Source organism: Mixophyes fleayi, chromosome 6 (genome assembly GCF_038048845.1).
Source record: "Mixophyes fleayi isolate aMixFle1 chromosome 6, aMixFle1.hap1, whole genome shotgun sequence".
In the NCBI taxonomy this organism is placed as follows: Eukaryota; Metazoa; Chordata; class Amphibia; order Anura; family Limnodynastidae; genus Mixophyes; species Mixophyes fleayi.
In genome coordinates, this window is record NC_134407.1 from 78,992,328 (window position 1) to 79,008,979 (window position 16,652).

Here is a 16,652-nt window from a genome sequence, read left to right on the forward strand (position 1 = left end):
CAGCCCACTGCAAGGGAGAACATATTTTAAGGGAAGCGTGGGACAATCACTTTATACACACAAGATGCACCTCAGGGCGAATTTTAATAGCAGGGAGGCGTACCTTCATGACTAATCTCCTTCCTCCCTGAAAACATACTAGAAGTTTATGCCCTACAGGGACAAACTGAGCAGGGAGATTATACCAGTAATAGCTTTGTGGTGAAGGTACAGGCAAAATGGGTTTACATATATATTTTTCGTCAACACCAACTGCAGTGTGTGTAAAATAATACCATGTACAGGGAGGCCACACAGAAATAAGAGTGACCATTGTGAATTTGTTAAGAGTCAGCATTATAAGACCTGCAGTTAATACAATTACTGCTCCTGTTTTCCCAATAAAAAAATTTGATTGAACCTGGTAAGTGATTGTGGATTACTAAAGCCTAACAAACAAGCACCTCACTGATAGCAGCCATACCAGACATAATTACAATTGTGGAGGATAGATCCAAGAACATGCTGTAATTGGTTTAACAGATACTTTTCTTTTTCTATTTCTATTGATTCTATTGAGTGCCAGGACCAATTTGCTATCACACGTGTAGGGCAGCAGTATATAGTTTGCCATGGACTCATAGCCCAGGACCTGAGATTAATAAACCTAGGGAATCAGACTTTGATTGTCATGGTGCTGGCAGCTACCAGGAAAAAATGACTTGGCTAGGGTAGCAATCGGAGACACACCACATCTGGCCAAGCCACTTAGTTTAGAGATGACTAAGCTAGAATAGTGACAGACTGTTATGGCTGACAGAAATTACCAAAAACTTGTAGAACAGGCAGGAGAGGTCTTCTCCTATAGCCGCCGCCTTTCCTGTAGAGCTGGACATGCTCACAGGTACTCAGATGCTCCCAGGTCTTAAACTCAGAGTAGTACAAATGTATAGTATTACCGCAGCGCAGGTGAGGGCCTGATGGTAGCAGGTAACGGAGTCCAGAAACAGGCCGAGGTCAGAGGGGCTATAGCAGGCAGTACAGTGAAGTCCAGGCAAGGGTCAGGGCTGGCAGAAAGCAACGAATCCGAGAAACAGGCAGAGTTCAGGGTCACAGGCAATCCAACAAAGTCCAGTAAGCAAGCCAAGGGTCATACACGGGGAATCAATCAAAAAACAGAGCGGGAGCAGGAGGAAGGAGCAGGTCAGCAACAGGGACTGGAGCTATAACTGGTAGTGAGGCTCAGTCCTCACTGCCTTAAATGGAGATGAGGACCAATCACAGTAGAGTGCCCAGCTGAGCTCATACCCATATCAGCCAATGAGGCTGTGCTCATACACCACTAGGCGCATGCGCCCGGCCAGCTGTGTAACAGCCGGGCCCGCAGGGGGGACTAAGCATCCCGGTTGTTGCCTAGGCAATCGGGATGAGGAGGGAGGAAGTGACGTCCCGGTCATCATGGTGACGGCCGGGACGCCAGAGGCACCAGGAAGCGTGCCGCCACGACCGGCAGTGGAGCAGATGGCTTAGCGACAGTGATGCATGATGGATGCCGGTGGTTTCAAACATACTACAGTACTACCACTGATACTGGCATCCAAGAGACCGAACAGGGCAGATCTAGCCACTTGGCTAAAGATGTTGTACTACAGGAAGACTCCCCACCTGTTGTCCACATTTATACTGACAGTTGATCAACCTGCAAAGGGCAATTAATAAAGGACTGACCACAAGGATGCTATTTTTGACACATGAAAACTGGACTGTACATGGGTGTCACGGGTAGGGAAAGGAAAGATAGATTATCTTTGAGAGCAAGCACACTCCCAACATATAAAGGTGATCCACATGGATCATATACATCTGTGGTCCCAGCAACTGAAAACTACATATAAACAGCAGAGAAACTTACCAAGATCACTACAATAACGGTTCAGTCCTAAATATGTTTTTTAAGAGAACCCTCTCTCAAGCAGTACATTTAATTCAGAAAGCTACCTACAAATGGAAACAACATAAAGGACAACTGGTTACCACGGACATGATACAGACAGCCATGCAAACTATGCTGTGCTTGCTGAACTAAAGAAATAAGCCACACAAAAAAAATTGTGTTGTATTAGCTGAACTAAAGAAATGAGCACAAACTGTGCTGTGTTTGCTGAACAAAAGAAATGAGCCACACAAAAAAGCTGTAGGTAAATATATGGTGCAGAAACCTGGACAGGTGTGACAACTAGATTACATTGCCCTCCTTCCAAAAGACACACGTGGAGAAACCGTGGTTTGATTGGCAGCATTCTCCTGCTCCGGGTATTGCTTGACTCGAAAAACCTAACCCTATACCCTCTCCCCCCTCCCTCCCTTCCACCCCCACCCTCCACCTCACCCAAAAAAAACAAAAACACCGCTTTACCATAAATGTTTTCAAGTCTTAACAAGTAATAGATTACCCTGTTTCTTCTTTCTTCACTGTTTCCTAAGTGACGCTAGGGCTATATTTTATATGTGCTACTTTGGGTTTTCTATTTTTGTATTATCAGCCACTTGTTGTTGGCATGATTGTTAATTATGTTATCTCTTTTGTCTCTGCGGTTTCAAAATAAAAAAAAAAAAAGAAAAGACACACGTGGAATACAATGCTGCTGTACAGCTGTTCAGACATGTTCAGAGATGATGTAGGCCAACTCCTCTAAGAAAGCAAATCAAACTGCCACATTGATCTTATTGCATGAGATCACAATGGCCTGTGCCCTAACTCAAAAAATTTAAAGTAATCAATGAACTAATTTAACAGGTAAAGCAGTGCAACAGTGGGCTTACAACTCATATATGCACTTGTTGTTGTACATATCACCCACAAGCAGCAGGCCTTAACAATATAATGGTCATTTAAAATTCCATATTGTCACTGTGTGCTGGTTGCTCCCAGGAAAGAGTCACTTGGCTGGGGTAGTTGTTAAAGACACACCAAGTGAAGACCATGGATTGGTAGAATAGTGAGGGATGAAGCTGAAATTGATGAACAGGCAAACAAAACAAGAATTTTTGAACCACCAACAGAGAAATGCAAATCGAAACTTTGCTTGGAAAGCTTGGTAAAGACTGCATACAGATCTCTTGATTTACTTAATCTTTAGCAGAAGTGCTGAGTCTGCAATGCCAGTGTTGATGGTGCGCTACCAGCTGTCGTCGCGGCAGATCCTCACACACATAAGGCACTCGACTCCTACACAGACTGAGGGATTAGAATACATTTTTCCACAGACCTTACAAATATTGTACAAGGATCCATTACCCACATTATCCTATATAAGTGGTGGTGTGGTGGGGAGATCATTCTAAATTCACTTATTTGCAGGAAGTCTCTGGAAAGGTGGGAACCAACCAATGTGAGATTAGGGTTTCTATTTTATTGTTCCTACAACCAACACAGATAAATTATTAAGACAATCACAAATGGGGGGCTTGAAAACCGAAAGCAGTGTGCAAACTACAAGGTGCTGACTCAAAATGAGAATCAAATTACCTCTTAACCAGCCAGGTCCTTTCTCAAAGGAGAAATACAAGGAAGGCTAGATATTTAGATCACTTTTGGTGCAGTGGAGTATGGTAGGAAGGGTTATTATATTTGGTAAAGGTTTGAAGATAGGGGAAATAGTAGCAACGGGACTAGTATCTACTGCATTGTTTATCATCATCATCATCATTTATTTATATAGTGCCATCATATTCTGTAGCGCTTTACAATTGGGGACAAACATAGTTAATTAATAAACAAACTGGGTAAAACAGACAAAGAGGTGAGAAGGCCCTGCTCACAAGCTTACAATCTATGGGACAACGGGAGTTTGACACATCAGGTTAAGTCCTACATTTTGCATTACGGCCCAGCCAGACTGCAAAGGTAAAAGTGACTCATAAGTTAAATGATCCTGTCACACAACAATGTTGGTCAAAGGGTAGTTGTCTTGTGTGAAATTGTGTAAAGGGTGGTAATAGGGTAATGTAGTGAGATTAAGAGGGTGGTTGAGGAATATTATAAGCTTGTCTGAAGAGGTGGGTTTTCAGAGAACGCTTGAAAGTTTGTAGACCAGAGGAGAGTCTTATTGTGCGAGGGAGAGAATTCCATAGAGTGAGTGCAGCCCGAAAAAAGTCCTGTAACCGGGAATGGGAGCATGTGATGAGTGTGGATGAGAGACGCAGATCTTGTGCAAAACGGAGTTGCAGAGTTGGGAGATATTTTGAGACAAGAGAGGAGATGAATGTTGCTGCAGCTTTGTTGATGGCCTTGTAGGTTAGTAAAAGTATTTTATATTGTATTCGGTAGAAAACAGGCAACCAGTGTAGAGACATACAGAGTGATTCAACAGAGGAATAACCATTTGCAAGGAAAATCAATCTTGCTGCAGCGTGCAAAATAGATTGTAGGGGTTTGAGTCTGCTTTGTGGAAGACCAGTAAGGAGGGAATTGCAATAGTCAATGCGGGAGATGATAAGTGCATGAATTAAGGTTTTTGCAGTGTCTTGCGTGAGATATGTGCGAATTCTGGAAATGTTTTTTAGATGTATATAACATGATATAGATATAGAGTTAATGTGGGGAACAAAGGATAGGTGTGAGTCAAGGATTACACCTAGGCAGCGAGCTTGTGGAGTGGGATTTATGGTCATGTTATTAACAGAGATAGAAATGTCAGGTATGCTCTTGTTGGTGGGTGGGAAAATTATTACCTCTGTTTTAGAAAGATTAAGTTTGAGTTGGCGAGAGATCATCCAAGATGAAATGGCAGAAAGCCAGTCAGTTACATGGGACAACACAGACGTCGAGATATCAGGAGAGAATAGATAAATTTGGGTATCATCCGCATAGAGATGATACTGAAATCCAAAGGAACTTATTAGATTTCCATGAGAAGCGGTATAGATAGAGGACAGCAGAGGACCTAGCACTGAGCCTTGCGGTACTCCAACTGATTATAGGTAAAGTGTCTAATGCCTATACCTCCATGTTGATACTACAACATACTCAACCATGTGGTGTTGAGACTTGTTTCTTTTTGGGACGGAGCAATTGGAATTAAGGTTCTATTGTTTGGTTAAGGGAACCTTTTACTGGACTGTTTTGGACTCTACTTATTGTGGGTATCGGTATCATTGACTTTATATGTTTTGTTTGCATTTATTATATACCAGGTTCTGTTCTCCTTTTGTATTTTCTTCACCATAGATTGTTTGCAGTACCTTGATTATATTGGAGGTCCTCCACTGTGAATACTTGTGGGACAACAAATCTTTCCTTCAGCCGCTTAAAACTTTTGTCAACACTGGTCCCCCAAGTGAAGAGGCTGGAATGCCTTTGCTCAGTGCACCCTGCAAGCAATACACAGCATTTTTATCAATCATACACCAGGTGTACATGACATTACCATGAATGGGGACATGACTTTCTTCCTTACTATATATAACATACTGTATCTCAAGCGAGAAAGGACAGTGCTTATATGAACATTAGTGGAATGGGAACTACACAAAGGGTTTAGAATTGCACTCTCAATTCTGACAAGAGAGGAGGATCATTCAAAAGAAGAGTGGGAAAAATTCACGAAAAAGGACAATTCTATAGATCACATTAGGAAGTCATTGTTATTATTAGGACTGAACAGAAGTGGTTATGGGAGAAATATAACTAAGAGTGGTTTGGGTGTGTAGGAAGAATAGATCACAAAATCATGACAATCCTTATTTAGGGTGAATTGGGGATAATAGGTTTATGGTTAATTAAGCTATGTGTCTCATATATAGAACTTAAATTCTTGTAATAAGTTGCCCATATGCCTATTAGGATAATATACACATTGGGCCTGATTCATTAAGGAGCATAAATGTCAGTAAGTTGTGTATTTTGCGCACAATTACTTTGCCCATGCCCAGAACCGTACCATGCGCCAGAGAACGTAGAAATGTCCAATTCATCTTCGAGTGCAAAGGCCCTGTACTACAGCCTATGATTTCATGGGCAAAACAGTAATGGTGTGCCAAGCTCAAGCTCACACAGCAGTGTCAGATGCAAGCTTTGAGCATCTCAAAGGTATCTGATTTTCAGTCGCAACACTTGTACCAGCTACAGGACTGGTGTAAGTGCAAATTACTAGTGATGACTGCTGTGTATGCAAGATAGAAGAACATGAGTTTGCAATCAGGAGCAACAGTAAACATTTATTTTATGTACAGTAGACATTAAGAACATCGTAATAAATGTATATTATAGGGTGGGGGGAATAATACATTTTTTCTGTGCCTTCTTTTGTGTCTTGATATTCCAAATATGCTTTGGTTGTACCCTGCAGTGTATTAGAGCAGAGTGTGCCTAGACCCGTATTTATCAATGGACGTATCTCCAGATCCGCTCCTTGGTGAATACAGACATGCGTATATCTGATGTATGTGCATTTTTTAAAAAAACGCACAATACGTTATATGTAACTAATGTGATTTTAAAGGACACAAACTGTTATTCTAAAAACTACAGTCATTAATGATGTTAGGACAGTTTTGTGTTTGTGCAAAACTTTACAATAATAGCGTATAGTAACTGGTTTGACTTGTTTTGACCAGATGACATTGCACCACAATGCACAGATGACAGTCTTAAATGTAAACAAATAAAGCAATACAATATAGAGATAAGATAGAGTATTCCCCATTGCATGCTTATCCTCAAATTACAAATCAGAAATATCATATTTGCTATTTATCTAGTGGACCATTCAAACTTAATTGAGTAGTCATATTGGTAATTGCTAAAATCTGTTGAAAAATGAGCATCTTTCATATCCTAGTAGGCAAACTTAAAAAAAAACAACACAACCTGTTACATATGTATCAATCTATGTTCCCAAACTCAGACATATCCTCTTATTTAAAAAAGTATGCCCTGTAATCCAAAAAGTTAGGGTAGGTGCATTTTTTTTTTATTATGGGCAACTTTAATATAGCCCCTGATCCAAAATTAGATAGATCCTGTTATGATAAATAAATAAACAAAGAAAACTATTCTTAGAACTAACCAAATTATATATGTTGCTTTCCGACATATTTTAGAAGAATTTGATCTTTATGATGCATGGAGAGTCAAATATTCACATTTGTCTCCCATGGACATAATCCATATGCTTGCATTGACTTGCTCCTTCTAGATAAATTGTCTCTCCAACAAAAATTAACACATTACCAGTAGCATGGTTTGACCATGCTCCTTTGCTGTTGAAATGGGACCATCTGCACCCCCCTAGACCATGGAAACGAGCTAATTATTTGTTAACTTAGAAGGGAAACAAGTGTTACAGTAACTGCTTAACATTTATATGCAAACTAATGATCCAGAGGACACATCAGTATTTACACACTGAAGTGCTCTTAAGGTGGTTATGAAAGGGGCAGCAATTCAGACAGCTGCTAGAATTTAATAAACAAATGAACAAGTATAAAGACATTTTGAAAACCAAGTAACATTCATAGAATCCCAACAAAAGAAAATTCTTTAAGCAGTTTAATTACATCAGATCTCATAGAAGCAAGGAAAAAACGTCAATCACTATCTTTGGCCCAAATCCAAAGAGCTATTGCCCATCTAAACCAGAAGTATTACACTCTAGGAAATAGAGCAAGCAGATTGTTAGCTTGCAAGCTAAAGGGTAAGAATCCTAGAAATAGAGTGAAAACCTAATTAATAACCAATGTATCAAACCCTTTAGATATTACAAACTTTTTTACATATTTTATGAAAAATTATGTAATCTAAAAATTGACAACCTTCTACCTACAACAGATACAGTAAACTCCTTTTTAAAGCATCTAGAGCTACCCTGGTCTGATGAGAAAGTATAGTGGGAAATCAAGACATTAAATAAAGATAAGACCCTAGGTCCGGACAGCTATACTAATAAGGTCTACATCACTTCTCAGGCAGATCTACAAAGAATCTTGAAAAGTTTATTCAATGTAAGCATAAAAAAGACTACTTTCCCCAAGGAATTTTAGAGGCACAGATCATTACAATCCAGAATGTCTGGATTGAGATCCTACATTGTGTCAAAAAATATCACCCTACTGCATTACTCAATTCGGACATAAAAATATTTGCTAAATTAGTCACAAATAGACTAAATACAGTTATACCACGTTAGTGAACAAGGGTCAGGTAGGATTTGTATTGGGTAGACAAGCTCCTGATAATACGAGATTTGTCTTTAACATTATAACAGCCCATAAAACAAAGTCCAAACCACAGCTGTTACTTTCTGTGGATGCAGAAAAAGCATTTTAACCCCAGGCTACACTGGGGTTAACTAACTATTGTTTTAACCAAATTCAGATTCAGCTTCTTCCAGGCAACCTTATTGTTATATAAAATTCCTACAGCACATATATTCAGCAATGGATGTTTATTTGCCAGCTTCGAGATAACATACGGAATTAGGAAGGAGTGCCCTTATCCCCACTTATCTTTGTCTTAGCAATGGAACCTCTGGCAGAAAAAAATAGAATGTCAGAGGCAATTAAAGGTGCATGGATCGGAAATACACATCACAAACGATTCTTCTTTGCAGATGATGTATTGCTCTTTGTAACTGGACCCAAGATCGTATTACCAGCCCTGCATGAAGTACTTCAGGATTCCGAAAAATATTTTTTCTATAAACTTAACCTGACTAAATGAGAAGTTCTCACTATTGAAACAACTCAAGAATCACTCCCCTAATTAACAATACATTTAAATATAATTCACAAACAAATTCCTTAAATTATCTTAGAATTCACATTCCATTAGATATAGATGATGCTATAGAATGTAACTATATACTGTTATTAAACTGTTGGCAATAAACTGACTAAATCATAGGTTCATTTTGAGATCTCAGGACTAGGCTGAGTGGCAGCTGTAAAAATGTTGTTTTTACCAAAAATATTATATATATATTTAGATCGGGTGGCGTATGGTAAAACGGTAATATGAACCCTGACAATATTTTAAACGGCATGGGAATAACGATGGCTATAAGTCCTACAGTAATAAAATGCCTACTAACCATATGTCAGACATGCAGTTTATCCGGAGCTTGAAATCACTGTGCACTGTCCAATCCGGAATGCCCTGAACACTTACAGTATGATATGAGGTCATTTACTATGGACACACTGAAAATGCCGGTTTTAAAGCGCCAATACTCGGAGCCTACACCTGTATAATGGAATACAATCGGCTTTAGGCAACACCTCCGCTTTTCCTTTTTAGAGGTTTTAGTAAATCTACCCATTAATTTTCTTCTCTCAAATCCAATAAAAATACAATCTACTCTGGCACGTTTTCTATAAATTCTTACAAATCAGTAATGAAGTCCCAAAATGCAACAAACTCTATTTTAAAATCACCCTCACCTATCATTCTTTCTAAACTTATGTTTCAAAACCACAAAGGGGGCATAACTTTTTGGTATAAAATATTGCTTTCCCGCATTGAGAACTGTAAATTAGTAATACAATCCACATGGGAAACAGACCTACAATATCTGATTCTGAATGGGAAACAATATTTCAGAATTCTTACACAATGTCTAAATGCATCAACCATACACACATGATAGGTAAAGTTATTCATAGATTATATATATAACTAGTAAAACCTATAAAATCTAGCCAAGTGCCTATAAATTCTGTCTGTGTAACTGTGACGATGTTGGCTATTTGATATACACCGTTTGGTAATGCCAGTCAGTTAAAATAAACCTTTGGATCAAGTTTTTTTCCTTAGTACATCAGGTGAAAGAAGTAACTTTACATCCTACTCCAGAATTAGCACTCTGACATCATTACCCCCAAAATTGTCAGGCTCATAATAATTATGTACATAATAATTATGTGACTGGTCATATACTTTTAGCAACAATGGCTTCATTGAGACAACACTGGAGAGATCCAAACCCACCCCTCCTCTCCACAATTATAGCTCAAACTCAGAAAAGCAGGAATTAGAAAAAATTGGATTCAAATTTTCCCCAGTGGTATCCTCCCCTCTGATAAAACATCATCAGTACCATCAGGACAACATGTTTATTTTAAAGAACAAAATAGCATCACCCTCCTTTTTAATAGATTAAGTTGTCCTGTTTCTAGATTGCTTCCAACATTTTTCATGTATTGTTAAATGCGTCTTGCTGCAGAAATTACTATATCAATGTACCCTGTCCTCATGCCCTTATCTTGCTGTGTCCCCCTCCGCCTTATTTCTGTTTTGTACCCCTCTTTATTTGAAGGTATTAATTTAAAAAATAGGTGTTTTATTCTGTCAAATATGCAAAATATTCTTCCATCCTATTATGAATCCTACTGATATCTGCTGAATCTCCTGATTAGAGTACTTCTGTTTATACCACTATACTATATCTGTGTTTTTGTGGTTATAAATATCATGGGTCCACAAATAAATACAAGGCTACCTCAATATTAATAAAGTGTTATGATATTAATTACTGCATATTCATGAAAATTATCCACATCTAATAACATACATGTTGTAAACCATGTAGGGACAATGTTATTGAAATGTATTAATCAATACAAAGTTACAAACTAATATTTCAATAACATTAAGCCCTTCGAGTGCTTTCCTGTTAAAATGTCTTTTCTTTCATTATATATTAAAGTACATGGAACAGAAGGCTGTGTATTACTGAGCTGAATAATAAACCTGAAATATCTGGAGTGTTTATACATAAATAATTATACCCATCATGCTCTCTTTCACTCCTCTGTAGCAGTTTGTCATTTTAAGAGGTTAGTGCTTCTCTAACTAAGCAGGCAGATTTTGATTTACAGCTTTGCAGACATACAAATGTACTGTACAGATGCACTACCTCTCCTCAGACCTCCCCTCCATCATCCAAGGTGACTTTAACATCCCCATCGACAACCCCACAGACCCAACATCCATCAAACTTCTTTCCCTTCTCCTCTGGCTTCTCACAATGGACCTCTTCCCTCACCCACTGTCTTGGACACTACCTTGACCTTGTTTTCTCCCATCAATGTGCTCTTTCTGACTTCTCCAGCTCTCCCTTTCCACTCTCTGACCACCACCTCCTCTCCTTCACTCTTTTCTCATCTCCGGCACCCCTACCTACCCTGTCTAGAAGCAATCTTGATGCTCCTAATCCTGCTATTTTAGCCTCTTCACTTGAAACACTAATCTCCCCTCTATACACTATGGCCTACCCCAACCATGAGTCCTCTCTCTAAAATCAAGAAAAGACTCTTATAAGGCAGCTAATTTGGGACTATAAGTCTGTCTATCTTATCTATTACAGTACATTCTTTTGACAACACTTCTTTTCTGCCAATCACCTCCAGTTCAGCCTATCTTGTCTAACTGATCCTACAAACAGAAGTTATTCATAATTGGCAAAAAAGGAACTTGTCAAGTGCAGCATATTGATTATTAACACCTATCCCACACACAGCTTTTGATGATGTAAAGACTCAGTGTCGTCTTTTTTTATAGGTTTTCCATAGGTACCTATGTGTTTATGGTGGTTAATCATGCACCAATGCCATTGTGTGATTTTCTAATAGCCCCAACAAGCGATTAATGTTAACATTATGCATTTGTTAATGGTACAAATGTATTTGTGTTTTATATGTTTTGTTATTGAGATATATATATATATATATATATATATATATATATATATATATATATATATATGTATATATATATATATATATATATATATATATATATATACATACATACACATATATGTGCAATTTTATGTTTTATTTTAATAAATCCATTATATTAATTATATACTTTGCTCACTGTGTTAGTGTAGATTCCAAGCCATTTGAGCCATCTTCAGCACTGTTATTTTTCCATTTCTTTATATTACATTTTATGGTTCTTCTGTTGTCTTTAGAAACTATTCGGTATATTTACCTGTGAGTATCCTGTTTCTGTGACGCAGAGCAAGAAGTAGACAAGCAATGGCTAAAACTGCGATCAGAGGGTAAATAATGTAATGAGTGACCTTTTTTTCAGCCACATCATGAAATCCTGTAAAAACAAAATGTTATTTCACAGTTATTTAAGTTCTATTTACACATACATTAAACACATAGGTCTGGTGTCATGTACACAGCATATACTATATTCACTGTATACTACTGCAGATTCTAAAAGCCAGACCATCTGCCTCCCAACATGCCTGATTTTATAAATTAGGACACTTTGGGCAACCCCTCTAACTGCCCACACTACATAGCTGTTCCCGGTGGTAATCGTTTTCACGATTACACGATTACCACCATTCCGACACCGAGGAATCCTCCACTTAAAATCCGAATCTGTGAAAAAACGATTTAAATATAAGCAGACTTACCTCCATACCGACACTGTTATCTCCGATCGCAGCAGGATTCTGACAGCAATGTCAGGACCCCGCAGGTTAAGTGTTTAAACACTTAACCCGACATTGACGCTTTAAATTAAAAGTGATAGAGGTCGCAATGACGTGAAGGTCTAGTGACGGACACCTGACTAGTCGGAATAACTTGCGGTCAGCATCCTGCGATCGGAGATGTACTGCGTCGGTATGGAGGTAAGTCTGCTTATATTTAAATCGTTTTTTCACAGATTTGGATTTGAAGTGGAGGACTCCTCGGTGTCGGAATTTTCCGCACCGTTGAAGCATATCCAACCCACCTGTTCCACCCACCAATGCTCTTAAATCAGCAGACCGTACCTCCTAGTTTTTAGTCCTTGTTTCTTTCATTTTAGAAAAACCAGGACTGACATATAAAAAAACAGGACTTTTGGGGATAAACAATCTACAGCTGCATAGCAGGTGCAAATTAGACCAGATGTGACAATAGGAGTAGATCTTAAGAATAAATAAAATATAAGTAAATAAAATTAATATTTTCATACAGTGACAGGCAGATATATAGAAAGTCTAATGGTGGCCATGCAGGTGACAATCCTGTCATTTAGCCTGAGCACTGGGATCAGTTTCCAATCTGTGGATGCTTGTAAGTAGCCAAATTGGACATATCCAGCCATTAGGCACTTGAACTGACCGATTGTGTCTAAATTGGATTGCTTTGGGTACACACACATTGTGATATTGGGCCAGTTTGCTGATAACTCAAGATGGATATCTGTGTATGTTTAGACAGCGTAACATTCCAGGTGGTCCTTGAACTTTGTTCAATGTTTCTCATATTCTTTTCTTTTAGATATGGATACAAGATGAGCAGAATACAGTTGAACTAACCTTCGATTTTGGGGAAGCATTTTATCTTCTCTTTCACATCAGCCACATAGCAGCACATCTGTAATTTACTGATGTCATCTGTCCGTTTCAGAGAACTAAATAACTTAAATCCTGTTTTTAGTGGTCTTGTTTCATCTTTCCCTGGGAAGACTTTTCTATTGCTATCCACCCAAATGACTGGTAACTCTTTCTGGCTCTCCACCTCACATGTTAATTTTTCATTGTCAAAGGAGATCTCTGGGTCACAAACACCTGAGTTAAAAAAAAAGAACATAGAACTTAGTAACTTACAAACATTGAATAAACAGTGCCTAATTAGTTGAATACTAATAATAAAAAGTAAAAAAACAAAAATGTGCCCCCCCCCCAAAAAAAGTTTAACCCCACGCTTTTTGGCCCCCTCTTCGATTTTGCTAGTAGCAGCCTAGGTTGGCAGCACTTGAGTTAAACTTTTTTGAAGGGAAGCACGCTTTTTTCTTATTGAGATATTTTGGGGGGAGGTTTAAGGTAGTGCCAACAGGGCGCTTGTTAATTTAATTTTTTTAATATTGCCACTTTTAATTTAATGCTGTCTGGCGACATTGTGACTGCCGATATTACAACTTGATAGTCACAATGTCAACATTTTAGGTGGGGTCACATAATGAACATGTTGCCATTCTGAATGTCAATATTTTGACTGTGGTGGCCGTGGTTCATTTTCTCCTGGACCGCCAGAGAGCACAGCTGTAAGCACACAGGATAGGAGGAGGAAAGGCCAAGCAGCATGTTGTTCCCAGGTCTGCAAAGGGAGAAGCTTCTCCTGTAGCTCCCTGTGCTAGTGTAGTAGAAGTGTATACCGTACACAAGGGGAACTTTTGAAGTTTAGAAACCCTGGTCTAACATGAAGTGATCACCATCTTGACATTAACAATTTTACATTCTTTAACCTTTTCAAACTAGTAGCTATAATTAGGGGTTTACCAGTTTATTATATGACAAACATATGTTTTCAACTTGTGCTGGTGATGATTTTAATAATTGGTTGAAATAAACTATAGAACAGATAATAAAGTTAAAATTGTCAAAGACAAACCTAAAAGGTGCTAAAGCACACACTCAAAAATAAAGACTTTAATCAGGCTGCCACCTTATAGGAATAAATATGCAAGTTCCAATAGAGCATACAAAACAAACAATTGATGGCACCACAGATTATAGAAAAAAAAAGAGGCAAAATTTAACAAAAATACTGGACAGCCTAGAGATCATGGTGCATTTTCTCTGAATTATGGCCCGCTTACCAGAACCATTATACATTTATTATATGTTAATATTATGCATTCATGACAGATATGTATTAATTAATATTTATAGAAAACCAAGTAGCATCTCTTTGCTTTGTTCGGAAGTAAATCATTTTTAACCCCACCCACCCATATTTGCCCTTGTATACTTTGACTAAACCATTCACCACTTTTGCATTTTACTAATTAGGCAATTAGGTTTTTGCAAGGAATAATTGCATCTATGTGCACTCCAAAGGAACTCACACTTGTTATATTTGTATGAATTTCCTATGTCTGTAACTTATAAGTTTGCAAGGTACTGGGTACTCTTGTGGTGCGATATGTATAAATAAACTACACATACATGTAAATTATTCTCCCACCCTTCCTCCACTTACCATAAAGTTCCCCAGAAATGTCAACCTTTTTCTCTCCGTTCCCTCTATACATCCAAAGATCATATTGTGGTATATTGGAAAATCTGACATCGTGTATAGTCAGTTTCATCTGCATCATGTTTTCTGACACTTCAATAGAAATGTTATCTTCTGAGAAATTTTCTTTCAGTTCTGAAATGTTCATTATACTGATCCCATCCAGCTTCAGGGTGACTGAAAAATTTGGGTGTGTTACATTACATGTGACAGTTATGTCACCACCACACTGAACTTTTGTGATTTTGTTGCATTGAACCTCAAAAACTATTGTGAAAATAAAGATAAGAAAGGAATGTTATTTCACAACCATAATAAATAATATTTTATGTGAAGTTACAATTAATAATATTTTTTTCCATATGATTCATTAGTGTTTTAGTGGTTTACAGTCTTATATATAAACAGTAGAATTGTACCATGGGGTGGAGTTTACCAATCATGGGCAGAGCCACATATAATTGGGGGTGATCGAGCAGATCATGGTATAGGCACATCTTGAATGGTATGAGCAGTTCCTGGTCATGACCTAAAATTGCCCCGATTTTTGTATTTGGACTGTTGGGTGGAATCACCTTATAGTTTTAAACAAACAGACACACATACTGAATTAAGAAGTACTAATTTGTCCTTGCCCATATCAGTTCACCTATGGAGGTATGGCCATGTTCTGCACATCTTTCACTACTCAGAGTTGTATTGTACACAGTTCCCTCTAAATTATATTACTTTCTTTAAATTTGAGTGCAGCTGTGAGGAATTTCTCTTTTTGAATGCGAGGAGGGTATATAAGGCACTCATCCTATTGGTGGGTGGAGCAAATGAAAATTGTATCTATGACATATATACAGCAGAAACAGCAATTTTATAAATTATGTATTTATGCACATCAATGATTTCACTGATTCCTATTGAACTAATTAGCTACATTTTCATGAAAATTGGGTAAATCACAAAATGGTTGCATCCACTTTGGGCATGCAGAGGGTACACATTAAGGGGCATATTTATTAATTAACTGGGCCCCGTTAATCATCATTTGTCATCGCAACGGAACTTGTTAAATCACGCAAAACTGCAGTTGCCATAGAAACCTATGGGAACTAGTTTTGCATACAAAATCAGTGGGACCACAGCAGATATCGGAGAGCTTCTAGTTATTAATATCTTTGAAACTTTATGTTGCGGTTATCTTTCTAGTATCAGTGGCATCATTAAGACAAACCAAGCCACAGACTACCAAAAAGTATATTTTGGATACTATTTGTCACAATATTGCTTTACTGCTGGTAGTGTCTATTTTGTCTGTCTCCTCCCTACTTTGATTCTTAGCCAATGACATTCTATGAAATGACAAATGTTTTATGCATCTGTAGCTTTAGGGAGAGAAATAAAAAGGTACAAATACCAACAACAATTTTTCTGTTGATCCTTATGCCAAGCTATATATTCTGTCTACAAGGACAGCATTCAAGCAAACACCATTTTTTTGTTGTTGTAACCTTGTACTGCATATTTCGATGCTGTCTGTGTGGATGATGTACACAGCATTGTATAGTGATAAATAAAACCCTTGCCAACAGTATTTACTTGGCATTGTGTTAACACCTCATTCAGTTTGGAAAACAACGTGAGTAATC

At 38.0% G+C, this 16,652-nt stretch overlaps 1 protein-coding gene across 1 annotated transcript in view; it reads right to left on the reverse strand.

Moving 5' to 3' along the window:
• LOC142161370 (uncharacterized) overlaps positions 1–16,652 on the reverse strand; it is a 51,664-nt gene that overhangs the window by 4,402 nt on the left and 30,610 nt on the right. Inside the window, exons 3-6 of the mRNA XM_075216924.1 lie at positions 14,977–15,279; positions 13,311–13,562; positions 11,975–12,091; positions 5,224–5,352 (exon numbers count right to left, since the gene is read on the reverse strand). Of these exons, the coding sequence (XP_075073025.1) occupies positions 5,224–5,352; positions 11,975–12,091; positions 13,311–13,562; positions 14,977–15,279 (801 nt within the window). The remainder of the gene's footprint in view (positions 1–5,223; positions 5,353–11,974; positions 12,092–13,310; positions 13,563–14,976; positions 15,280–16,652) is intronic.